This window comes from Pezoporus flaviventris, unplaced genomic scaffold (genome assembly GCF_033815535.1).
Source record: "Pezoporus flaviventris isolate CSIRO_AGI_PZ_B2104156 unplaced genomic scaffold, CSIRO_AGI_Pfla_v1 ptg000013l, whole genome shotgun sequence".
Lineage (NCBI taxonomy): Eukaryota > Metazoa > Chordata > Aves > Psittaciformes > Psittacidae > Pezoporus > Pezoporus flaviventris.
This window is the reverse complement of record NW_026892561.1, coordinates 43,847,471-43,874,958: the sequence shown is the minus strand read 5'-3', so window position 1 is coordinate 43,874,958 and position 27,488 is coordinate 43,847,471. Positions and strand designations below refer to the sequence as shown.

The 27,488-nt window shown below is 38.1% G+C and overlaps 1 protein-coding gene across 2 annotated transcripts in view; it reads right to left on the bottom strand.

Moving 5' to 3' along the window:
• Positions 1-27,488, bottom strand: part of CDC73 (cell division cycle 73) — a 111,262-nt gene that overhangs the window by 75,933 nt on the left and 7,841 nt on the right. For both annotated transcript variants that reach the window (XM_061453060.1, XM_061453059.1), the window contains exons 4-9: positions 27,426-27,488; positions 27,287-27,339; positions 26,498-26,586; positions 24,466-24,682; positions 10,395-10,493; positions 9,093-9,171 (exon numbers count right to left, since the gene is read on the bottom strand). In XM_061453060.1, the coding sequence (XP_061309044.1) occupies positions 9,093-9,171; positions 10,395-10,493; positions 24,466-24,682; positions 26,498-26,586; positions 27,287-27,339; positions 27,426-27,488 (600 nt within the window). The remainder of the gene's footprint in view (positions 1-9,092; positions 9,172-10,394; positions 10,494-24,465; positions 24,683-26,497; positions 26,587-27,286; positions 27,340-27,425) is intronic.

Sequence of the window (27,488 nt, the reverse complement as noted above, 5' to 3'; positions counted from 1 at the left end):
GGCATGATAATCACCAAACCATGATAAGCAAGCATTTGTCTATACCCAGGAAACTTTAGGGCTATTTCAACTAGATCTGCATAACAGTTTCTGACACTGTGCAGAAACAGCTATTTGGCATTGAAAGATTTTTTTTGTCATTTATTACACCACCTTCATACAATGCATCAGCAAAAAAACTCTGTAACACCAGAAATAAAATGGAACTGAGGTAATGCTCACACCTGAACCTAAAAATATTCCAAGAAAAACACCAGATTTTCAAGACTGGTAGAGCTTCTTGCTCCTTAAGATACACAAATTAACTTAAATTGAAAGCCAGACAACCCTGAAAACAACGCAGAGAGGCTCTAGGAAGCATCTGTGGTTGCTCATCCTTTCTTCCTTAGATGACAAAGATTATCAGACACTCATAGGAAATGAAGCAGAAAAGTTTGCCAGATTTAATAACTCCACAGTGCTTAGATAAATATACCCGAAGGGGGCTGAAAACTGATCATACTCATCTTACCACAGAGACAGGTATCTACTTCCTGAACACTGTTTTTTTTTTTTTTGTTTTACCTGTCTCCCCCCGTCCACCACTCCCTCAATTAGGTAATCAGACCTACCACCAACTACTAAGTGGAAAGGCCTACTGTTACTGCTCATGTTTTATTTTACACAAAGCCACCATCTCCAGGCCTCCTTCATCTTTGCTTCTTGAAGCCACCTCTACCCTTCTGCCAGATTTCACATTTCTGAACCACACAGAATTGATTCTGAGAGAGCAAACCGCAGGTATACACAGACATGAATTCAGTCTTCTTTACTATGGAAAGAAAAAGAAGCCTAGTGTCCGTTTACTGCCTTGCTCCCCAACCCCAAGATATAATTATGCATTGAATAATTAGGACTGACAGAGCTGAATTTGAGCTAAAGATACTTAAGTTGCACCTGACCACCACTTCTATGGATAATAGCTTCCTCTGTGACTATACAGGTCACTGTTTTTGGGCAAGCAGCATATTAATATCTCAGAATATTATCACTGCAGAATACTTGGTAGAGATGCCCTACATTGAAGAGAGGCTTTTGCTGACCTGGAGTGACATAAATCAGGAGGTGTATAACCTAGGCTGACGGTTGTGATTTTCAGAAGAACAACAACAGCAGAACCTCTCCCCTTTTCAGATGGACCTGTTATGGTTTCCTCTTGCCTGTGACATGGAGAATTTCCAGCTACTTTAACCAGATGCTCCTCTAAAACTCCAAAGATGACAGACAACCCTTAAAAAGGCCAGCAAAGCATCTCCCATTGTGCCCAGCCTACCATGATTTCTTTCAGCTAAGCACAAATACTGGGTCTTTAATTAGTTGTACATGTTAGATCCCCGTTTCAGTTATTTCTTCTCCACTGGACTCTATTTCTACTTTTCCCTCTAATAAAACTTCACATTCTTTCTCAATTGATTAGGAAACCCTAACCCAAGTCTCCATGAGCGCTGCAAAGGGAATAAAGGCCCACAGAACCAGCACCACAGTTAGAAAGCAAATCAAAGGGGAGAGAGGCAGCAGGCAGGCAACAAGCTTCTGTTCGACCGGCAGTGGGTTCACCTTTTGCAAAAATCTCCCCAAGTCTCTCAAAATCTGGCCTGGTTCATTTAATGAGACACAAAAGCTACTAGCCAGAGCCCTGGCTCTCAGCAGCCTCCCACTCTCAGCCTTGTGCTGATCCCAGCAGGAGAAGCAAACAGCTAGGATCCTCAAGAACTCCTTTTACCTCAAGCATTAGATGGGACATTCTTGCCTGCTTAATGTTTCCAGCAGCTATACGTGCCTTCTAATGCTATTTAATAGTTACTCAGGTAATAAATAAAGCATTTCTGATAATCTGTAAATAATGGCATAGTACTTTTCCTCATTAATTTATATTTAAGGGATACTCAATGGTCAAAGTAGGATACCGGTATCCACTTAACATTCCTGCAAACAGCTACTGAAGCTACCTTGAGGTATACTGTAAACCCCAAGCCCTGCAAGTAGGGGGGATGAATAGAAGAAACCATCTTCATAACTGCCCAACAACTCAAATTTCCTGCCTCAAATTCTGGTTTCAGCATCTGGAGAATGAGTTGAGGATCGTCATCTTCTAGATAACGACAGCAACCCTCCTTTAACTGGTAACAGCACATTCTTCTCTCAGAGTGCAGCTTTTTCGACCTGAACCTCACATTCATCCTGTGATATTCTACCAGCCAGCCACTCACTTTTCTTACAGAAATAAACACTGCTGCAAGCGACAGTCCTGTCACTTGCACTTTATGCCTTTTTATAAGGTTTCGACAGTTTGTACACTTGGCCACATACAGTGGTACCCTCAGCTCTACTCAATGTATACAGACTGTGCAGAGAGAAAAAAAAACACTTCCAAGCCAGGGACTCTACAGTTACAGCTGCATTCCCACTTCAAAATTGCTGAGAGTGTTAGCCCAGTTAATGTAGCTGGTTGTAAAAGACATTGAAGGGCTAGGCTAGAAAGCGGAGAGGCACTTCTTCCAGAGCATTCTCTGAGAGCAGTGGCTGGCCCTGATACAGCTGCTCAAAAGCAAACCTCAAACACAAGAGGAACCACAGGCCCCAATAAAGAGGAGTAAAACAGAGAGCAACCAGGGGATGTGCCCCCAGCATATATAAGCATAAATGCTGTACCATACCCTCTGGCTGAGAATAAAAAAGCAATTATTTCTCCCCTCCCTCCCACACCACCTCAAATCTGTACTGCTGAGTCATGCACCAGCACAGAAATGAAATACTAATGCCTGGCTGAGAATTCATTTGTAACTCTAGTTTCAAAATCATGGCTTCACTAATGGTAATAGAGGTAGCAGTTAAATTTATAAGCAATCTATTACACAAAAGGTATTTAAGCAGAAAAGAGACCTTAAAGTAAACATATCATGATGGCAAGATTTTGGACCCTTATTTTTAAACCTGGAATTAGATGCACAACAGCTGTTGAAAAAGGAGAGTCTTCAATACATTGGGACTTTTCAATAAAATTACAAAATTTATGTATGTTTCATATACATGTTTACATAATTTATGCATTTTTCATTAGGCAAAAAGCAGTCTACATTAAATACTTCAAAAGCAGGTCTAACACTAGGGAGTATAGAATGCTAGCAAAGCCCAACGTTAATGTATTGTGAAGAATTGTATCTCAACTTTATCCATTTGCCAACTAGAATCAGTTTTATAAATGTAAACACTGTTAGAAACACCAATATCAACAAATGCATTTCCACTGGATTCTTGCTATACAAATGCCTATATCTTGAGAGACTAAACACAATAATGAGTAATGAATCATGTATTCTAATGCTTCCAAACCAGTTAATATTAAGACTAAATTTACTTCTCCAGTCACTGCATGTATTATGATCACAATTTCATAGCTCCATGCCGCAAAGAGTGTCAAAAGAATAACACATTTTCCAGTATGGTTCATCACTAGTTACCTTTCTAGCATCATCATGCATAAATCTAAGTGCCTTCTTATTTAAAAGAATTAAACCTGGAAATGAAAATATGCATTAACTTTTTGACTGGTTATATTCTCCATCACCAATTGGGCATATGTTCCATTTTCCTGTATACAATTATTAATGTTCAAAGTGCCATCCATGTGGTTAAAGCCCTCTGCTCTACATCCATCTAGGTCACTTTGCATTTTGACTCTGCACCTGCTGCAGTTCTAGCCATCCAATGCAGGTGCAAACTTGAGCACCGACACATTACTAAAAGAATAACAGCTTTAAAAAGACTCAAATTAACCTGAATTTCTGGAAGAAAGTGTAGGCAAACAGAGACAGACCAAAGCAGTGTGTCTCTGAAATACTGAAGAGCTCAAGTTAAAAATCTGAGTTTAATCTGTGGATGAGTAAGACTGAATAACCACTTTTTTTTTCTTTTTTTCAGCTGTATACTCTTCAAACCCCAGATAGCAACAGCTCTGCAGAATGCCTGGAAATGATTCACTACCCCACTTCACACCCATGGTAATTAAATCACTGACACCAAATTTCATTCTGCATAAGAGTTTACTGAATAGTCCTTTTCAATACTACACCCTGACAAGTAGAAGGTTAGTTTCATGTCTACATTTCCAAGCTACACTTACTAGTTTACAAAACTCTCTACCCAGTTCATATATAATACTTCAGCAATAATATTACAAGTAATTAACACCAAGTTCTTAAAAGTTTCTCAGAGTGCTAATAGAAAAAAATTGCAGTATGAAACTATTCCAGCATTGAAGTGGATTTACAGTACTGAAAGTTATCAAACTACTTGGTCACACCAGAAAGTAGAATGTAACTTTTTTTTTTCCAAATGTGAATCTCTTGCACATATTTCCTCCTAGTTCCAACCCCCCTGCCATGGGCAGGAACACCTCATCCTAGACCATGTCGCCCAAGGCTCTGTCCAGCCTGGCCTTGAACACTGCCAAGGATGAAGCATTTATCACTTCCTTGGGCAACCTGTTCCAGTTCCTCACCACCCTCACAGTAACAAACTTCTTCCTTAGAGTTAAGGTGAGCTTCCCCCGTTTAGTTTTAAACCCATTACTCCTTGTCCTGTCAAATCAGTCCCTAATGAGGAGTATGAAGGAAAGAAATATAAGTACAAAAGGAAAAGTAGGGAAAGTTTAGTACAGAATGGAGCTCTACATTGATGAAGAGAGGATACCATCACTGACTGCTAACGTGAAAGAAACAAAACCAACAGGAAGGAAACAACAGTCAAGGAAAGTAATTACAGGGAGTTTGCCTCCTCACCTGAAAACCATTTGAACAGTGTAGCATGATGGGTGCACTGCTGAGTGACACGTTTCACTGCAGAAATATCTAGGACATAGAGTCCTACTGCAAGAGACATTCTAATACATTTCCTAGGGCATACATCACAGAACTTAAGAATGTCAAAGGAAAGATTTCCTCTCCTGCCTAACCAAAGCTGCAGGAACAAGACACCTATTTGAGATAAAGCTAGCAACTACTGACTCAGAGCTGCATAAGCAGTTCCACTTACTTCAGATATAACTGATTACTTGCTCCTCAAGAGCAGTACTTTATAACTACCACACCCCTCACATTTACTATTAACGCAGTCTAAACCATTTCAGCAGCAATACCTGTTCCATCTGGCATGAAAGTTTTATTTAAGCCAACCAGAGAGTTATCCTGGTATACCTCATCAGAAATAATGATCCATCATAAGAAGCAGAGAAATTTGCCTGCAACTCAGCAGTTTACTTAATGCACCTTATGTTAAAATTCCTAAATTTACTGTCTTAGTTGTATGAACTTGTCCTGGGTTCATCTGTAAAGAGTTATCTTTCTCCTTCTTAGTAGCTGGTGCAGTGCTGTGGTTTTGGCTTTAGTCTTTGAACAATGCTGATAGCACACCAGTGTTTTCAGTTGTTGCTAACAAATGCTTATCCCGATCAAGGACTTTTCAGTCTCTCATGCTCTGCCAGTTAAGAGGAGCACAAGAAGCTGGAAGGAAGCAGAGACAGGACACCTGGCCCAAGCTAACCAAAGGGATATTCCATACCACAGCACATCATGCCCAGTATGTAAACTCGGGGGAGTTACCTGGAAGGCCCAGACTGCTGCTCGGGTTTGGCTGGGTATCAGTCAGCTGGTGGTGAGCAACTGCATTGTGCATCACTTGTGCTTATTGTCTTGTTGGTTTGTTTTGGGTTTTTTTTCCTTTCCCCTTTAGTTCTCTCCCCTTGCTATTTCCCTTATCATTATTATTATTGGCAGTAATAGTGGGTTTGTGTTATACCTTAGTTACTGGACTGTTCTTATCTCAACCCATCGGGTTTACATTCTTTGGATTCTCCTCCCCATCCCTCTGGGAGCAGGGCGGGGGGAACAAAGAGGGGAGTGAGCAACCAGCTGCATGGCTCTGAGGCTGGACTTAAACTTCAACAAAGTTTTGACCTCTTTATGCTAGGAGCAATACTGTTAATGGAAGAATTCTGTATTAAGCCACACAAATATTCAAAGAAACAACATATCATACCTTTGCTACCTAAACTTTAAATTTTCATGAATACTGTAGTATTACATGAAATTGCACACAGACAGTAAGCAGCAATCAGGATGCATCTAGGAGAGGATTACTGTGAATTCTGCCTATTGTTTTAATACCTCTGAGGAAAGAGCAAACAGGTGAAACACAAAGACAAAAGCTTGGAGAAACTGCTTCTCTTGCCTTTGTTTAACTCTTTCACCAAAATCACTACTACACATGTTACACGCATCATAAAATCCTCCCTTCCACAATTTCTAGTCAACCACATGCACAGCCATATAGAGTAAGATGTGGAAACTTCAAAGTGACACAAATCTATAGGGTTTAACTTTATCTCGCATGTTACCCATTATTACCAATTACTTCAGATTTCCTTCCCAAAATCCCCAACACTGCAGGCTTCCCATAAATACGCTGTAATTCCGAGTTCTTACTACATTAGCTGTAAAACTCAAGAACCGTCTTTGAGGAACAAAAAACGCTTTCTTTTACTTTTATTGATGGCTATTTCTGCTTCCAATCTCATTTCTGCACTGAATATTTGGGGGCCACAAGTTAATTCTGAGGACAACCGAAATAAAAATCCTTCAGTGAATGAGCTCACTTGTGATATGGTTGCAAGTGACATATATAGTTCACTTTTTAGCAAATCACATTGGAAACCATTAATGCCCAATTACAGCTTTTGAAAAACACCTGCACTGTGAGTTTTAGTCAGACTAAAATGTTAAAAATTTACAGTTTTATAAAGGAATACATCAGAAGTAAATAAGATTTACTGTTTTCTAAAATTAATTTGTAACTGAGGTATCTCAAATATCTCTACACCCTCTCCTTAGAAATCTAGATATTAATTAGTAATTCTAACTTCCGTAAATGCTTCAATACCTTTTATAAGTCAACCTGTGTTTGAAATACGGTGTTTTGAACACCAAATTTCTATTTCCAGTGTTAGCCTATGCTTACCTAAATTGGTGGTACACCAGGACTATTCCTAAATAGTGCATTTCTTTTAATACACACAGAAAACTAAAATACAAAATTAACTCTATATGTGACTACGCTAAACATAAGAAACCAGAAAGTTAAGGCATGTAAACATGTCCTAGGAAGAAGTGCCAATGATAACTACCCAAGTAGAACATGACCATCTGAGGCATTTCAAAACCACATCACAAAAGAACCTTTCAATTGCAACAAGAGCGGCAGTCCAGTCCGCTTCAGCACTGAAGGAAACCCCAAGACCACATTCTTAGAATCACATTAACATATGAATGGAATATTTTATCATTAAGTATTACTAATTACAGGCAGAAACATTTTTCTCTTGCAATAATTTAATCTCTTTTTTGAATTCTGCTTAGAAAGCTCTACATTAATTGTGCACTGGTGAGCTGCTTGACAAACACTTCTGGCTTCTTCTTCCTGCCATGCAAATCCTGTTATTTTCTGCTCCCTCTCAAACCACAGACATGGGGTAAAAGCATAAAATACATTCACCTGTTCAGTACAGATGTTTCTACAGAGGTTGCTTACTGGAACTATGTCATCTAGGGGCATGCAGACTACACCTTTACCTAACGTTCTTGTTGAAGAAGAGTCCACAATGAATTATAGGCAATTTTACATTTGAACTGTTAACACTTGTCCATTAATTTCCTTCTCCACCTTTTATTTCATACTGTACAGTAAAGTTATCTACTATTTTTAACTCTTAATAGGAAACGATAGTAAAAGAAAAAAACTTTGCAAATATGCCACCGCTGAACAATTAAAATATTATCAGAAATAAACTGAATAAATTCTAATTGGGTGACATGGTTTAGTGTGAGGTGTTCCTGCCCATGGCAGGGGGGTTGGAACTAGATGATCTTAAGGTTCTTTCCAAACCCAACTATTCTATGATTATATGATTCTAATTAAAACATTCATGGAAAGACTGATTTGGATTTTTGGGTTTGTTGGTGTCCCATTCCCCCGTGTCCCCTCTTTCTTTTCCTGACTCTTGTAACACCTAATTCTTCATGAATGCTACTGCAGGTTATTTTTCCATGCTGAAAAAGCCACCCAATATTCTGCTTAGCCTTTTCCTTCTACCCCCAAATGCACTTGTCAATGAGTAGCAGTAAATAAAAACTGCTGCACTGAAATCAACATATATTAAGGCCAACACAGAATAGACTTCAAGAGGATATAATAGAACATATGACCAATTTTGCTAGTCAGTTTCACACACACAAAATCATAAACCAAAAGGATGTATTCAGGTGTAAGTGCATATTTACTAAACTTGGGTTGTTTGTTGTTTTTTTTTTTAAAATAACTGCAGAAATAGCTACAGTCAGATATTCAAATTGTTGTATATTATTCAGTATGAGGTGCATGGAAAACACAACCTTCACAAATTTCTTATGGCATGAAATTCTCCATTGGTGTTATATTTTATGCTTTTCTTTCTCCCATTGCAATCAAAACTGAATATCCAAGTAATAATGTGATATACTCTTGCTTTTTATTTATATAGCAAAAACAATCACATCATTTCAATATAAAATTGAACAATCACCTACAGTACAGCTCTTCCAAAATCTGAGCATTCACATACACAGCATATGAATGTTCTGAACAAAAAACGGTACTAACTTGAGCAAAGCCAAATACTCTAAAAGATGCAAGCTGAACCACTCATCTACAATTTAAAATGCAATTTAGTAGCATGTAAGTTCTAGCAGCAAGAAGTGAAAGCCCTCAGAAGGATGCATAAATAGTTCTGGTTTTTCCTTACTTCCTAACAAATAATTTCTAATAAATAACATTTTTAGACTTAATTACTTGGAAAAGCTATCGTTAGGCATAGTTACTGCTTTGTTTTGTTTTTTTTTCCTTGTTTTAGGCTTGAAAAGTAACTGCACAGGAAAACTCCTAACCCTAACTTTACAGGTCGTTGGTTTCATTTCACAATTTATTTACTTATTGTTTTAAAAGAAGTATTACAATCAACTTACCCTCTTTGCCTTTGAATCTTTCCTGATCGTATCTGTTGTAGGCAGCTGGAATAGGTTGCTTATTTCGTAAAGCGGGATCCTAAAACAGGTTAAATAAAAACTGTAAAACATACTAAAATGTATTTCATGGGTTTTGAACTTAGTAAGCCATTACAGGTAACTGCTCAAGAGTATAAAACTAGTTCATTTTTGTAGGAGTTCCAATGGATTTGAAAAATTCTCGTATGTTTCCCTTCAACATCCACTAACAATCTAACAGAAACAGTTTAGAAGTACATACTGAAAGCTATGACAACTCCCAGAGGCAAAACTAAAGTAGCAGTAACAAACTGCATTAGCTAAAAGTTTAATGTTTTATGAAACCACCAAGTTTTTGTAATATCTCAAGAATTAGCAGGGGAAAAAAATACTGTCAACTGACAATTCATGATTAAGCCTTCAACCACACACACAAGCACAAGGAACACACCATGTTCCTTGCCAGCCCAATTAAGCTAAAATTCTGCTAAACCCAGAACAAAGTTGGAGGGAAAAATAAAAGGCACTCTGGAGAAAAAAGTTTTAAAATAGAGGCTCACTAAATACTAATCCAATCTTTTTTGTGGATGTCTTCGTTACATATTCACAACTATTCTGAATGGGACGTTGTGCTGTGCACAATTTACAAAATGCAACACTAAGTAAATATTTAAATGTTGGAATTCATCTTGCTATTTAAATTTCGTTCTTAGTTAAATGCAGTAGCAGGAAAAACAAATCCAAGTATGATTAAACAGCTTTTATAGCAGACTGCCACTTAGTTCAAAAATATATTAGCTTTAATAGAACTCGATAGTAAACATCATAAGACAAAACAAATCCTGTCTAATACCTAGAAAGACTTAACCAGTAAAGCTCCAAGTCTGTCCTCCTGATTTTACAGACCAAAGAAAGCTGGTTCAAGCTGTTCCTACTCATGAGTCATGTTCCAGATTCTGAAAACATTTGCTAACCTGTCAGAAAAACTGCAAAATATTTTGTTTGAAATGGCAGTAGTCTCATCTAATACATTTTTCATAAAAAGATGCAGGATGTCACTAATGTTTGATAGATGCAGAAGCTGGCACTAGCAATTTAATCTCTAAGTAACAATAACATACTGAACAAATTAAACTAATATATTCAACTCCTTAAATACCAGTACACAATCTAAGTCAAAGATTATCTATGAACTTGTGCTTGAAGTTAAATTTTATATTTAATTATGACATGACACTCTCACTTTTGGGGTCACAGTCTTCATAATAAAAGTGCTGCTCTTACCGTCGGTGCTGTATTTGGTGCAGGTCTTTGTTCAGGTGCTCGGCCTTCTTCTCTGGCTTTTACTGATTGAAGAATTGCAAAAATATTCTTCGCAAAGTTCTGAAAAACATATGAGATAACCATGAACCTTGCTGAACATACGGGTTTCATTTAACACCACGGGTAAAAGACACCATTTAGTCAACTTGTGCTTCACAGAATAAGCAGAACTAATACATCAATTTTCTAAATAGATGTTCCCTGATTACTTTTCTGTGATGGAATCCAAAGTTTTAAGGCACCTATTCTTTAAGTCCTCTATGCGCTACCCCATTCTTTAAGGCCCAAACTTCTTAAACCTAATTGGCATCATTACACCACAAGGTAAGCCAAACTCTTCAAAAAGCTCTTGTAATCTGCTTCTCCCCTCTTGTCTACCATGCCCTTACAGTCCCTTCAGAACTCTTCGTGATGTATTAAGAAGGAAAAGGTTTTGCTCAAGATTTCCAGAACAAGTCTCATCTCTGAGACCCAAGTACACATCTGCTAATGAGAGCCTGCCTGCTCACCTCCGGCCTCCAGACAGGATGTCTTGGGCACAGCTCCTTTGTTTGCCTAACCCTGCTAAAAGCTTTCCTCCACCAAGAGAGCATGTTCAGCTCCTCTTAGGGAAGAGTCCTCAAGAACCCTGATGCTGCTGAGGCAACACAGGCAACCACTCCCTATGCTTTCCAGCAAGACTCCTGAGCAGGGCAGAACATGCTTTAGATGGTTGTTAACAGTTCACAGGCTCAACCCCATCTCAGCGGGGCGCAGTTATTTTAATATTTACCTTGAATCACAATTTCACTCCATTTGGCACCAAGTAATTTGAGTAGTAGAGCCTTTCATTTTAAACTGGAGGAAGCAAGTACAACAATCACATTCACAACTTTGTCAGATAACCAGATCAATGAGACACAGCGGAACAAATACCAATCAAGGTTTTTAAACAAAGCATTCCTCCTGGTGGTAATAGTAGGACTGCTTTATTCTAAACAAAAATGTAAACACTAATTACATTTTTGAAAGGCATATACTTTTTACGTTACCACTCAATAGGCATTTTAAGCTATAGATGTATGTGTACACATCTGTCATTACCGTCAACTTTCAGTAACACTTCATCAGTAAAAGAAACCTTTTATCAATTAAGGAAAACAGTTTATTTTCATGGTTCAGAACAGTATAAAGTATTCACAAAATGCTTAGATTCTTCCAGAGTATTGTGTACTAACACTGAAGCAGTGTTACTTAACACTGCTGGTGTTATAAAATAAATGCAAGAAATACAAAACGAAGACTTCTGTGGTGAATTGTGTAGAAATGATTTAGACTGCTGTAAAGCAAAAGTTCTCCAAGTCTTTTCACTTAACCTCAGCCACCATCCTGGCAATCTGCTCCAGACTGGAGGGGCAGGAACTGGAAGACCACCAGAAACCACTTACAAAGGCAAAGCCATTCCCTGAGCAAACCCAATTCTTTTCACAAAGACTGAAAGAACTCACACAAAACTGTATTTGAACTTCTTTTCAGTCAGAAAAGTCCTGAGGGAGGAAGTATGGGAGGTGGTGTGGAAAAACTTGAAAGAGCTGTGATCCATGAATATATCAACTACATGATCAGTTCTGTTCTTCAGAACATAAGTCTAAAATACACACTTTTACTGGGAATTCGCAGATTTCTCCCAAACTGTGGACTGGGCAGCCTATCAATCACAATTCTTGTCATTGCTTTGCTTTATCCCATTCTGTCTCTTCAATATGACAAGCTACTCAGTCTTCTGAAGTTCAGGAGGAGGAACTAATTAAATAACAAGAGGAGGAATTTTATACGAGTGATTCTCTACGTAGCAGCCAAGTCTTCTTTCAGTCACATGGCATTTATGACCAGCTTTCACACCATATTTCATTCACAAAACCTATCGTTAACATACTCTTAAAGTGAGCTTAAATTTCAAATGATTTTTTTTTTTTTCAAGGCATTTTAGTATCTCGGGTTTTAATAGCCTGAAATAACCTGGACAAAATTTAAAATTCTTTCAGGTAAAAAACCCCAAACAAAACAAATAAACAAAAACCAACCAACCAAACCACCCACACTGACAGGATTTTCTCCTATCTGAAAACAAGTTGCTAATAAGCATGGAATTACAGAGTGTTCTTGCTCATGTCTTTTTCCATAGCATGAAAATGCAGGTTCCCCAAGGCCACAACTACTGCATGTTTCTAAGGGGAAAACACAGCAGTGTTTTAACAAGCACTCAAACCAATGTCATTATCTTGCTGTTCATGGGCTTGGTTGGGGATGTGGGATTACATTACTATGACAGAAAAATGATGGAGCAGGAAGTCCTCTGCAGGCACCAACTGATTTGCAAAGCCCTGCAGAGTTGCAAGACCTCTAGTTTCCATTGTTCATCCCTTCAGAGATCAGAATACGAATATCCCCTAGCTTCTGCCCTACATTTAGTTAAACTCAGTATTAAATGCAACATTTTATTACCAAAAAATTATCTGGGGAAAGCACAGAAAAAGAGAGGAAAAGGAAGAAAAAACGAAGAAAATAAAATAAGTTTCTCTGCACTAAGTCTTAAAAAAAAAACGGAACATGCTTTAAAAAACATGTTTAAGAATATCCTTATTATGTAAAAGACCAGTTCCACCAATTATTGTTGTTACCTGCCTTGAGCACTGGTACTCCCATCGAAAGCTCTTTGCTGATTCCAACTGTGTCTACATCTCATAATTCATCATCACTTAGGGGGCAAAATATTTCAGGATCGACTAAATCAGGGTTTTGGTATTATCTTAAATAAAGTCTTACTGTAATACATTATTCTGCCCATCCTCACTCATGCTTCCAAAATGAAGACTCGCGCATTAGATGTAAATTGGAAGGGAGAACAACGGTAGTCAAAAGACAATCAGTAACAGCAGCTATAGTCAGATAAATGTAGTCAATCATCTTACAGAAATAGAGTCACATAGTCATATTGTGATTGTATGTAAATCCTCAAAAATTACTGGCACAGATGCTCTATCCCTTTTCACAGCAACTAACAAACATCAAGTCAAGTTACTATCACTGGTGTTAATTTAACACCAGGCTGTTTAAGGAGAAGCAATATGTAAGATCAGCCTGCTCTGCTGGGGAAGACTCGATCAAGTTACATGATTACCAAGACTCCTTCTGTAATAAAAATACTTCTTTTTTATAACAGTAATCATCAAAGGGAAATACCAATTTCAACTTCATAGAAAACAATTCCTGGGGGGGGGGGGGGGGGGGGGGGGGGGGGGAGCATACTTCATCGCAATCATCTGAACAAAAATAAAATTGTAAATCTAACATACTAAAGTAGAAGCATATTCACTGCTACACAGAAAGGCTTATAGGGCTTCAAACCTTTCCCATAGCTAAGTTGTAAGCAATTTTCAATCGAATGTTACATTCTGGTATTTCACTACAGAGAGAAAAGCCCAGGGACAACTGTATAAACTCAAACTCCTATCTGAGCTGTCAAACAAGAAATCAACTTATTGACATGCATCTCAGAACGATCAAGATTTGTGAAATCTAATAATCACTGTCCAGACTTCTAGTGGGGCTGGAGAAGGAAGAATCCAGTCCCTACTGCACCTCTTTACACATGTGCTTGATATGCTCAGGCATACTCCCACGTCCTTTGCAGCCACTGACAAGACTGAAAGGCATGAAGCAGTACTAGAAATGCAGTATTCGTGTCACACATTTTCAGCAGTTCTTAGGTACTGCATGACATGAAAAATGTAAACAGTATTCAGATGATGTCCTAAAAGTACAACAGAAATTAAGAAATTGTTAATACAGAACATAAACTGATGAACTGCTTATCTAAAAATATTTTGCACATTTAAAGCACACATTTAAATCTGGAAGCCTTATTTAAGGCATCACTTTCCTTTGCCTCAGAATTGCATCTTCAACTTGTGAACTGTTCACAAACAGTGAAGTCGATCTTCTCTCCTTGCTCTTCTAATTTAAAAGATAATCCTAAAGCACTGTATTTTCATATTGTGTGCTAAGCTGTCCTGAGAATCAAAGTTTTAACATACGAAAGACTGATATTCTGGGACTGTCATGAGCAACTGCAAGCATGCAAATACATTAGTAGAACAGCTATGCAACCTGCTGGTATTCTCTACACTGTGCTTCTTAAAACCATAAAAATTTCCATAATTTCTGACCCAGCATCTTTCCTCTCCTTATACAAGAACCCTTCAAATAAAGGCCACAGCTAAACACATGCTCTTCAATTATATAGTTGTGATGAACTCAATCCTCCTTTTTGCATTGCATACACATGCACCTCTCCCATTTTCCTTACTTGCTTTCATTTGAGTAACACCTAAAACGCACAAGATGCCCAATGGCACTGACAGGCATGTTTGCCGAGAGCTCACGGTACCTCAAACTATTCTCCATGCGATTTTGACCTGTACATACCTTACTACAGTAAGTTATAAAACAAGCACACTACCAACAGACACCTTTAAAAAGGATCTCCTAAATAAATAGGTTTATCATCGTTGTTCTCCCAGGACAACAGTAATTTAAGAGACTTGTAACAAGTAGAATCATAGAATAGTTAGGGCTGGAAAGGACCTTAAGATCATCTAGTTCCAACCCCCCTGCCATGGGCAGGGACACCTCACACTAAACCACCTCACTCACCCAAGGCTTTGTCCAGTCTGGCCTTGAACATCACCAGGGATGAAGCATTCACAACCTCCCTGGACAACCCATTCCAGTGCCTCACAGCACCCTAATAGGAAAGAATTTCCTCCTCATATCCAATCAAAACTTCCCTGTTTAAGTTTTAGCCCGTTACCCCTTGTCCTGTCACTACAGTCCCTAATGAAGAGTCCCTCCTCAGCATCCCTATAGGCCCCCTTCAGATACTGGAAGGCTGCTGTGAGGTCTCCAGGCAGCCTTCTCTTCTTCAGGCTGAACAGCCCCAACTTTCTCAGCTTATCTTCATATGGGAGGGTGCTCCAGTCCTCCCATCATCCTCATGGCCCTCCTCTGGACTTGTTCCAACAGTTCCATGTCCTTTTTATGTTGAGGACACCAGAACTGCACACAATACTCCAGGTGAGGTCTCACGAGAGCAGAGTAAGGGGGCAGGATCAGCTCCTTCAACCTGCTGGTCACGCTCCTTTTGATGCGGCCCAGGATACGGTTGGCTTTGTGGGCTGCAAGAGCACACTGCCAGCTCATGTTCATTTTCTCATTGACCAGCATCCCCAAGCCCTTCTCCGCAGTGCTGCTCTGAATCTCTTCTCTGCCCAACCTGTATCTGTGCCTGGGACTGCTCCGACCCAGTACCGTAATTTATATAGCTAACCAACAGAAACAGAGTACATGACCTAATTTCTTTTAAAGATCAGGAAATTTATCAAAAACTATTCATAAAACCGAATTTGTTATTAACTGTTAGAGGGAAGAAGTGGGGAATCAGACCCTAACTCTTTCACAAAAAGTTACTCTGGGAATCAAATAACATTTTTTTATATATTCCAATCAAAAAGTTCATTCAAGTACTACTATAGTAGTACTTCTACTGCACTGAATTGGAAGCATAGATATTAGCCCACTGTATCTGTGGACTGTGCTGCCAATAAGAAGTCCTATCCTACTCCTCACTCGTTCCATACTATCTTCACCATACTTTTATAGCAGGAGTATTTTATGAAAGACAAGTGAAACATTTAGTTTGAAACAGCACAAAGGCTAATTCAGAAGTATGAGAAACACTGTAATATTTTGAGATACAGCATAGCTTAAAATCTGCTTGAAAATCCCTCACATACATAACCTAATTTATTTCTCTTATGAAGGCAGCATATGGATTTTTATTCTTTTTTAATAGTTATAGAAGTAGTGCTTAAAAATGGTGAAATTTCTTTATAGTCAATCTAAATTTGCTTTCAGGAAGCATGCTTTATTCTACAAATTCTTCTGACAAATTCAAGGTACCTGTTTACAAAACAAGATTCACTATTGCTCAACAGAAATACAATTTTTATAATCTGGCTAATCTTTCCTTTGAATGCTGTATGCAAAACACTTGTACTAGTACTTAGCAGAAATAGAACAGTCTTCCCAGTTTTACTAAGAAAGCTAATGTAAGATAAAGTGAAGCTGGGAACTTAAGCTATACCATGACATTACACTTGTGCACTGCCATGCTAAAACCACATGCTTGTTCTGTTTCAAAATATTAATGAGGATACTAGTTGCTATAAACCTGGCACACCTTCGGCTTTTCAGTTTCCCTATTAAATTCACCATCACTATGAATTTCAGGATCATGGGCTAATTCTGCCACCTAGAGCCCATACGTAAAGTTGCTTTTACAATAAAATAATTTCTTCAAGAATATCCAAATTTTTACTCCTGGATATTCTAGCTACCAGAAGTGATCAAAATACTACATTAGTCTGTCTAGAAAGTCATTTTAAATATTTTAGAGTTAAACATCATATAAAAGAATTTACCTTTATAATTATTGTCACTGTAGTATTAATCCCCTCATAGGTGACTTCACTACTAAGAAAGCTCAGAAGAGATCAGAACAAAAATATCAGAACTCAAAATAACTGAAAAAAAAAAATTTCTTACAGCATTTACTTCAAATATGTTAGTTACTATTAAGAGGATCAAGCCTACAAATAAAATGCATTTAATGAAAAGTAAAATAAAGTGTGCAAATACTAACTGCAGTGGTAATATTTTCCTGGTGATAAAAACCTAAAAATATTGATCACCACAAGGATAAGATTCATTTGCAGAAATTGGTAAGTCCTGCTATTTAATACCTATGTATAGGAAAAAAGAAAACCACAAAAGAATAGCGTTCTGAAATAGTTCAGAGCAAGATACTTTATTAGATAAATCTGTGGTTTGTGGGGTAGACCCAAGGTTTACCTCATACAAAGAAAGCACTAATCCCTCTAGCTAGGTCAGCTACAAACTCCAATCATCTTACTCAGTTCTGGACTTCTCACTACCATGCCCACAAAAATACCCAGAAGCTGGGGGTGAGGCAGTGAGGAAATGCAATCAAGATTATGGAATTTAATACATACAACTCACAGTCATGAGCTACAAAATTAAGTTTGAGCTGAGTCCATTCCTGCCTGCATTAATGTCTTTTTTATGCATATATAATACATGAAGGATCGATGACTTTTCTATACAAAGAAAAGTATAGATAACTAGGGCATTAGAACAGGACTGCAACAACTAAAGGCAGCAAATCTAAAAGTTATGCACATGAAAAAAAGTCCAAAAACTAACCACACAACAAAAAAAAAAAAAACATTTAAAGCAACTGCTTGTTATACAAAAAAAAAAAAAAATTTCTGTGCTTTCAAAACAAAGCTTAAGAGAAATACGCGTTGAATAGCCTAGTGTAAGTCTTTCACAGGAGAAAAGAGAATATAAAATTATCACAACTAAGGCCGAAAAAACATTCAATGTGATTCAGGATTACTTCTCTATTGGGAAGAAGGCAATTTGTATATATATTTAAAGAAACTATAATTCAGAATATTCTTTTAAGTCTTTGGTAAATATTGAACAGGTAAGCAATTAACTAACCAGACTGTGAGAGAATCAAATTGGTCAGTCTGCAGAAGTGAAGAAAAGCAAGTAATGAGTCCTCTGCTTCAACATTTCAGCCTAGACTTAGCAATATGCACATAAAGAAACAACTTTATATTGGCAAAAGATATAATTTCATAATTCAAAGGTTATGAAACTGGAAGGACCAAGTTCCACGTAACTCTAATCCCATACCAAGTTTTAATGATCTAAATAGTTTCTCCATTATTAGTGGATGTCTGCATACGGGGCCCACATTTGATCACTGGTTTTATACACAGCTAATTCCATTAGAAAAATGTTTACATTAACTTCAGATTTCTGATGTCCAACTTTCATGGCTCTGCTTCACTGCTTTTCCCTGAAATGTATCCAGGCACATGCTAAAGTTAAGACACTGTACAGGTCACTACAGACTCCTAGTGCCTTACCAAGTCTTCAGAAGACTTACAGAAGGCTCCAGGAAAACAGTAAAGAAGGGATATACCTATCTGTGAAAAGACACTGAGAAATCCACAAAGCTAGCAGCTGGACAAGTCCCACTCAGCTGCTGCACACACATACAAATGTGCATCTGCGTCTGGACTCACATACATGAAGCATGTATAGCCATTGTTCCAATCTTAGTCAAAGTGATTTAGAAGGGTTATGTGGTATAATTTTAAAAACTTTTACTATGATAGATAGGATGGATTGTATTTTCTCTCCTGTACATAGGCTTAGAGGTAATTCTAATATACTCACAACTGAGAGAAAATGCGAAACAAGAGCACTACCCAAACTTCAAAGTTTCAGCAATAATTTATAACATATCCCTGCGTATCGGGTCTGGCTGAGATGGAGTTCCTTTTACCCACAGAAGCCCTCCTTCTGCTATGCTTTGTATTGGTAGCTGGCAAGTCATTGATAACAAACTAGCACTTCGGCCACTACTGCACAGTGCTCATGCAGCATCAAGGCTGTCTCTCCAACATTCCCCCCACCAGTAGGCTGGGGCTGGGCAAGATCATGAGAGGGGACACAGCCAGGACAGCTGAACCCTAATCGACAAAAGGCACATTGCGTACCATACGATGTCTGCTCAGCAATAAAAGCTAAAAGAGAGGAGGTGAAGGGAGGGGGGTAATCTGTTAATGACATTTGTCCTCTAAAGCAACTGCTACATGTACTGAAGCCCTGCTTCTGGGGAAGTAGCTGGACATCGCCTGATGATGAGAAGTAGAGAATAAATAATTTATTTTCCTTTGCTTCTGTGTGTGTGTCCTTTGCTTGTCCCTTTATTAAGTTGCCTTTATCTTGACCCACAGGTTTTTTTCCATCTTATTTTCTCCACACCCTGTCCTGCTGATGAGGGGAGTGATAGAACAGCTCATTGGGCACCTGGAATTCCGACAAGGTCAACACACCACACTTTACAAAGAAAAGGATGGAAGACGTAAAAACAAAACAAAATAAAAAACAAACAGCAAAAATGTCCAGAGCTCACTATTCTTATAAGAACACTGGCTCATTTCAAAAAGCTATGCTTCCAGAAGGCCACTATTAGTGTATTTCCAAGATTCCGGTTTTAAGATTTCTCTACGTACGAGCAGAGCATGCTCAACCCAGCCCACTCAGTTACCATGCTGCTTATCTAAGAAATATCTCTAAGCAATCTGGGAGATTAACAAAAAAATTGCAAAAAATTAAGTACATTGCAAGTCACGGACAAAAATAAACCCTCCAAACACACCTGTGAATGCTGAAATTCATGCTTAATTTGTTCCTATGGGAAGCATTCAAGTGTCACAAACACATTTACAGTTAAGATGGAATGAGGATGGTTTTCCCTCCAGAAAAAAAAATGGCTGAAGCCTGCTACAAGTGATTATAAAGATCAAAGGACTATTCAGGAAGGACACAAAAGTAATCAATTTCAGTTTTAATTCTTTTTCCTAGTTGTTAAATGGTTTATTTAAAAAAACAGCCAGACATTTATTTGAAAACATGTAAGCAACAGCAACTGAAAGCTCTCCAAAGCAGTAATTCAAAACTTAACCCTTGAAACACTTCTGATGGTAAATATTCTCCACACCTGTACTGCTTCTTTGCCCCAGCACATCCATCTGTATTGGATCTTAACCTAGAAATTCCCTTACCCTGATTTTTATGTCTGTTTGCAAAGATGTCGAAAACTGCACTGCATGAAGAATGAAGACAAACAGAAGAGACTAATCTTTTATAACTCAAAGCAACTGTGGCTGTTAAAAGAATGATCAAAGTATTAAGAGGCAGATCTAGCATCAAGTATTTATTATTGCTTTTAAAAATCTCACTAACTTTTCAGTTGGTTAGACTGTCAGTTGACTCCCCACGACTGCAGTGTTACGCTGTACCTCTTTAGCCAAACCTTAAATTAAATTGCTTTAAGCAATATATCCCCTCAAGTATTTCTAAAATTAAGCTACTATGAGAGGGGAAAAAAAAAAAACCAAAACCACCTTAAGACTCAATAGATCCAAATTGTCTCTGAGAAGTGATTACATAAAAATGTCACATTATTCATAAAATCTTGAAGACCGCACTACAGACTTGAGGAAGGCCAACAGATATTTAAAACAGACAGTGCAGGATGACTCATCCACTACCAATTAAACTAAACAGTATTTGCAATATTATGCAGTTCTAATTTCCAATTAGAACTGCATAATAATCAGGCAGAAAACCATGGAAAAATACCTCAAAAAGGTCTAAACAAAACTCAAATATAAGCAAGCAGACAAATGCAAGTTCTAAAAATCTTAAAACCAGAAGTAGGCAGGTGAGCTGAAATGTCTAGTTTTACAAACAATAGGAACCTCACAAAAATCAGTAAAAAGACAGCAAGGGATCAACGCAGCATCTGATCAAAACAGGGTTAAGACGGAGTTGTACAGGTGTATTATAGAAACCTTTGAGTCAAATAACCTATGAATGACAATCACTTTTATAGTAACCTGACAACCTGTCCCAAATCATCAGAGCATTAGGGCTATATTGCCAATATGAAGGCGACATTACAAAGACTTCCAAAGAAGAAACCAGCAGTTATGAAAGATCCGGTAACTTTGCAGGTTGGATTAAGTGTTAACAAGGGAAGCGATTCAGCGGTTAACTCTTTAGCTATAGTAAGTAACTGCTTCTGGGAGCAACTGGCCTCAGCAGTCACAAAAGGAAAAGCATCTCCCGATTTAGTCCATTGTACCTATTCTAAAGAGGTAGCTGCTGGAGAACATTCTATAATAGGAGTATCAACGCACTTAAATTCAACATTCTTGTAAATGGAAAAAAAAAAACAACAAAACAATAAAAAACAAAACAAACACAAACAAACAAAACCCAGCCCTACAGCCAGGAAAAAAAAAAATTCACCACTAATTTCAGCAAGGGGAGCTACATAACAATGAAGATGCTATCCAAGATAATTAAAAGCAGCATCTAAAAGGGCAGACTGCCACCATCATGAAAACTTTTAAAGATACTAAGAAAGAACACTACATCACTCGAGACCTAAGGAAAAAAAAAAAAAGAAAAAAATTAAAAAAAGCCGGAGCAGTTCTATAATGCAAAAAAATGCTTTCTGAACTAAAAATCAAGCTCTGGAATCAGAAAATGGGTCCAAAAGGAAAACCAGAAAATACTCCATAAATATAGTTATTATTATTGCCACCTACATAGAATTTTGAGGAGTATCTTGCTCAAAGACAGAGGAAACCTGACAGGAACTTGATAAGGACAATAGATTATTTTCTTTTTGCTGTGGCCTGATCTTCCTACTGTTTTCCTTTTGCACCTTAAACTATCTTGTTTACTACAGAGAACACTGGGAAAGCTCACACACAGAAGTTTTTCCTCTGTGGAGAAGAGATTTTGAGGAGCTGTCTCAAACTGAGGCAACTCCTGATACTTTGTGATGCTCACTCTTTGCTACCATGCACGCAGAAATTCTAAAGGAATTCAGACATTTAAAAAAGTCTGACACTACATGGTATGCAACTACAGTTGAAGTCGATTTTGTTTTTAAATACTCTAGGAGGATTCAAGAGACTGCAGATAAATCTGCACCAACCAGAGAGTGAAAATTTAAAAAGAATTATCAGGCACATTAGCAATTCCAGTACCATAACCAAAAACTGAAATCAGCATTTCTCAAGGGGTATCTTGCTTCCCTGATCAGAATTCTCTAAATGAACATAAGGAATGATCTGCCTGAGAGAAAGTATCCTGGTTTCATAACTTTTGAGAAGTACTTCAAAAAGTCAAAAAAACAACAATAAAAACAAAAAACGACAAGCAAACAGAACACAAAAAAAAAACCACTGTCACACTACCACATACACACTAAACAAAAAAACCCTCCCAGCCAACCTACAAACAAACAAAAAACCCTGAGCTGTTCTGGGATAAATCACACCCTGAGTAACAAGTGATGTTTCCCCATCTACTTACTCTCACTGTTAATTGTACAAAACCGTAAACGTTACCATTGGATGATTTCTGTCCATGCTATCAAGATAGCCCCTACAATGCTGCACAAACAGAAATAAAGACTTGCTATTCTGCCCATCACATTCATCATGTTGTCGAGGTAAATGCATACTGCAGTCCAAGGCCAAAATTGATCTAATTTCTTGTCTTCCTCCCCATGTTATTTTCTGCTTAAAACTATTAACTCATCTTACCATTCCTGCACGGATACTACAATAAAACATTCAACTCTTCCCCTAGTATCTTTGCAAGTTCCCCTTTGAAGACATGTAAAGTTATGAATGCCATGAATGAACTGCTGAAGGAAAAGCTATCCAGATTCCTACAGTACAAACATTTCCAGTGATTAAAACATTAAAAGCTTTTATCAACAGTTCAGCACTCAGTTTGCTACATATCTCAGACTCAAAGAAGCAACACCCACTCTGCATGCAGCAGGGTATACGCACCGCATACCTAGTAATTACCCCATAAAACATAAATGAAATTATTCTACCACTAATGCTGCGAGACCAGGTTGCAAAAATGAGTACTGTTAAAACTGAGACAAATGAGAACTGGGACCTCATTCACTTCTAGACATTATTTTCCTGTGACAGTACTTAAGTGAAGGCAAAAGGATACAATTTGACAACAACCTCAGGAAATCAGACATCTGCAATCTTTTCGAAATTGACATGAGAAATCTAAGTGCCAAGTATCACTGCAATAAAAAACATCCGAGCTGTCCAAAGAAAACAAGCTGTCAGGTGTGTTTGCAACCATGTTCTGGATAGCACATAATGAAGTGTGGCTAAAGACATGGATTAAAGGAGCATGAAGGGGCAAAAATACACTGAAAAGTCTCTTCATGGTAACACTCCCTCTTTTTGTTCATTTTAAGTTTTTTCTCTCCCTGCTTCTCTGGTGTTTTCCATGGCTTAGCAACCTTTGGATTTAAAAGGTACGTATGTTGCTACTTCAGTCAGTAACTCCCCACTTCCGTTTCAAACCCTTGGACACTTTCATACAGCCTTTCTAACTGTAGGGCTGGTGCCAGCTTTGCTCAAAAAGTAACCAATTACTTAATATCTTTTAGATGTCTAAAGCAATTTTTTTGAGATACATTTTAGGCTTACTGTAATGAGGTAAGAACAAACTCTTCTGTCAACAGCCCACCTTTACAAAAGCCTACCTTTATATAGAACACTGTCATGCTTTAGAGCCCAGCCAGTAACTCAGAACCATGCAACTACTCCCTCACTCCCCCCTCTTTTTCCTCCCCAGGCTCTCAACCCGATGGACAGTGAATTGAAAGAATGTATCTCCCACGGGCTGAGATAAGAACAGCCTTGTAACATAACACAAAACCACTACTGCTACCACCAATAATAATGATAAGAGAAATAGCAACGGGAGAGAACTAAAAAGGGAAAAAAAAACCAAACAAAAAAAAACACAAAACCCAACAGTAAACACAAGTGATGCACAATGCAACTGCTCACCACCTGCTGACCATACCCAGCCCGCCCCAAGCAGTGATCTGGGCCTTGCTGTGGTATGGAATAGTCCTTTGGCTAGTTTGGGTCAGGAGTCCTGTCTCTGCTTCTTCCCAGCTTCTTGTGCCCCCCCTCACTGGCAGAGCATGAGAGACTGAAAGTCCTTGATCGGGATAAGCATTTGTTAGCAACAACTAAAAACATCAGAGTGCTATCAGCATTGTTCTAAGACTAAAGCCAAAACCACAGCACTGCACTGGCTACTAAGAAGGAGAAAAACAACTGTTACAGCTGAACCCAGGACAAACAGTAAGCATAATCTCCCCAGTCACCTACAGTTACCAAGCTAGAGATACAGGAAAGAGAAAATGTGATTTGTCACTTGGATCATAAAACCAGCTTGGTATCCAGAGCATTACCTTGCCTGTGCTTTGCAAGATTGTAGTTCTTGTCCTCCATACTCTCTCCCTGCTGACAATATCTCTGGTTACATCCACTTCAGCATCAACAAAACTTCTCTGTTTAAGAGCAGTTATGTCATCATCCAGATCAGTTTTGATAGTAGATCTTTTCTTCGCCATGATTTTTGCTTTGATAGCAGCAATTTTTTCCACTGACATGGCTTCAGACAAGGACCTAAATGAGCAAAAATAAAAGGAGAGACTGAAAAACTGTACAAACAATTCTGAATGAATGAATTGTGAATGAGTAACTTCATTCTGCATAAAGTTTGCGGCTATGCTATAAATTACAGAACAGACACCTTACAGATATTTGAAGGTTACATGAGCTTGGCATTGCTGGTTTGGGCATGAGAATAAAACTTCAGACAAAATACGCCATCTTAGTTTTAGCATTAAAACCATCCAAAACCTCTAACTGTTAACAAGCAGAAGACTGCAAATGTCAAACATCAGGACTAGCACTACTATTTACATCATCTGAATTTCAGCTCCCCCTTATTTTTAGTGGATTACAATTTTGTGTCCAGTCAATAAATTCCTGGCTATGCCAAGGCTTTCAAAACATTAACCAAAATTTCAGCTGAGGTGCTATTACATGGACTTCACCACTTGGGAGTCATGGTACCTTTTCAGAGCATGTAGGCTAAACAAACAACAGATGGTAGTAACTTTGCCAACACTAATCTGTGTTTGAGGTAGCTCAATTCAGTCCAAGAGCGCAACATTTTTACCCATTTGCTTTTAATTGTAAACACAGAATCTGCTTACCAAACACTGAGCTGAAGGAAAAAAAAATAAAACGACTGAACTACACAATCCTGACTGCACAGAACCAGTTCACTTCTATGCGATTTTTTTTTTTCTGAGATTACACTGAAAAATTAATACAATCCTGGTTGTGTTCTCCTTTTACAACTAAGCTATTGGAAAGGGAACTTTTTTTGTGTTGCTGTTAAAAGTAGCAACAGCGACAAGCACAGATTTCAAGCTCTGCTGCCTGTAAGGCTACTTTGCCTTTTTTCCTTTTTTTTCTCTTTTTTTTTCTCTTTTTGTTTTCTTTTTGGTTTTAAGGGCAGTCTTTTACATTCAGTGTTGAAAAAAAATTTTAAAAATCATACATTTCTCAAGAACATAGTTGATCCATCAAGTCAAACTACTTACCTGCAAAATCCAATACGGACAAAACAGTACATTAGTTCACACTCACACATAATTTCCATTTCACGTTATGTGAGCTGACACCCTAAATAAATTAAGCAGCTACCTTTACCTTAAGACTCCTGAACTCAAATATTTGAAAACAAACTACTAAGAGTCTGGTATCCTATTAAGCCAAGATCCTTAGCATCAACAAGTTCATGAAAGAATTCCCTCCCTGCTTGGTTTTGGGAAGATACGGTATAAGACTCAAAACTAGTTGTCATGCTTCGCAAAATTCTGGATGGCTACAACCAAAGTGGAAAGGGGATAGGCAAGTTTTCAAGCACTTGAATACTTTTTACAATTTATGGCAATGACAGTACACTACCCTCTGCTAGCCTACTAGAGGCATGAAGATCACCTCTGTAGGGAGTCAGAGGCTTGTGTTACCCTTACAATGTTTACCATCTTTTGCATACAAGACATTCCTCAATACAGGATATTTTTCTTTAAAAGAGAGATAATCAGCTTCCACTTGCAGTTCTGCATGTTACATCTGACTGCTTTGACAAACACTGTGGCAGAAGAATGCAGAAATGACAGACAACTGTCTACTCTCTTCTGAAGACAAACCAAATTTCACACCATAACACCTGAACTTCCACTAAACAAGAGTCTGAATAGGCAAGAAGTTCTGCCTCCTCAGGACATTACTAATGATAGCACCTAAGGGAGGAAAACTACTGCTGAGAACTGCTGGACAGGAGTAAAACTGTAGCCTTGAACAGCACAAGAAGTGTTATCAGTCCTTTAATTAAGCATTATCTGTAAGAAAAATTATTCCTACCTGATCTGCTCCGTTTGCACGATACCTTCTTTATGTCCTTCCAATCGAGCTGCCAACCGCTCCTTGTCAAGGCGTACACACTCTTCATCCTAGCAGTAACAGTAATGTTTAATTTTTTGTGCATTCTCCTCAGAAAAAAATAAGCACTCTGAATATAGATACAGCCAGATTTATAGTAGCTCAGAGGAGACACCTGGATGAGCATAGTTTAAAAACAATTACTCAGAAAACAGCAAGCTAGGCTTTAAAATCAGAGCTAAGAAATACAGTCTGTCCGATAACTGGACATATTACTTATATTCAAGAGGCACTTGTGAAAATACAGTGTTAAATTATTTACCCAAGACACAGCTTCACACAAGAGTAATCACAGGGACAGTTTCATATACTGCTCAATATGAAAGACCTCAGCAGGTAAAACAAGAATCCATCACTAGAGGTAAGACTGGCATTTAGTTAAAATGCCAACTCATGGATGGCAAATAACTGTAGTAAGTTATTAAAGAGCACTTTCATTCCCATCCCATAACTCTTAGACAGGTTACAACAACAGGTACTTACACATACGTGGTCAAGCTTTCCCCTTTCATACTACAACATACATCTAGCAACTAAAATTCCAAGTTTCAATCAGAGGCTTAATTTCAACCTCTTTCCAGTTCATGTTCACACTAACAGAAGTCCTGTGTGCATACAGAGGACAGGTAGCCCAACTGAACTGCTACAAAAAACAGATACTGTTACTTATCACCACCCACAATGTGCAGCAATGATAGTTATTCTCATTACCTCTATTCTTGGTTTCTTTGCTTCAGCTAGTATTTCATCTGCTGCTCTTTTAACTAAAAGAAAAAGAGGACATTAAGAACACGAGATTGTAGTAGACTCATAAAATAACCATCAAAGTTATTTTTTAGTTAAACTGTACCTTGAGTGGAGCGTTGTAGACCAATTTCAAGCGGAGCACTTCTGTCTATGCTTGATGAGGTTG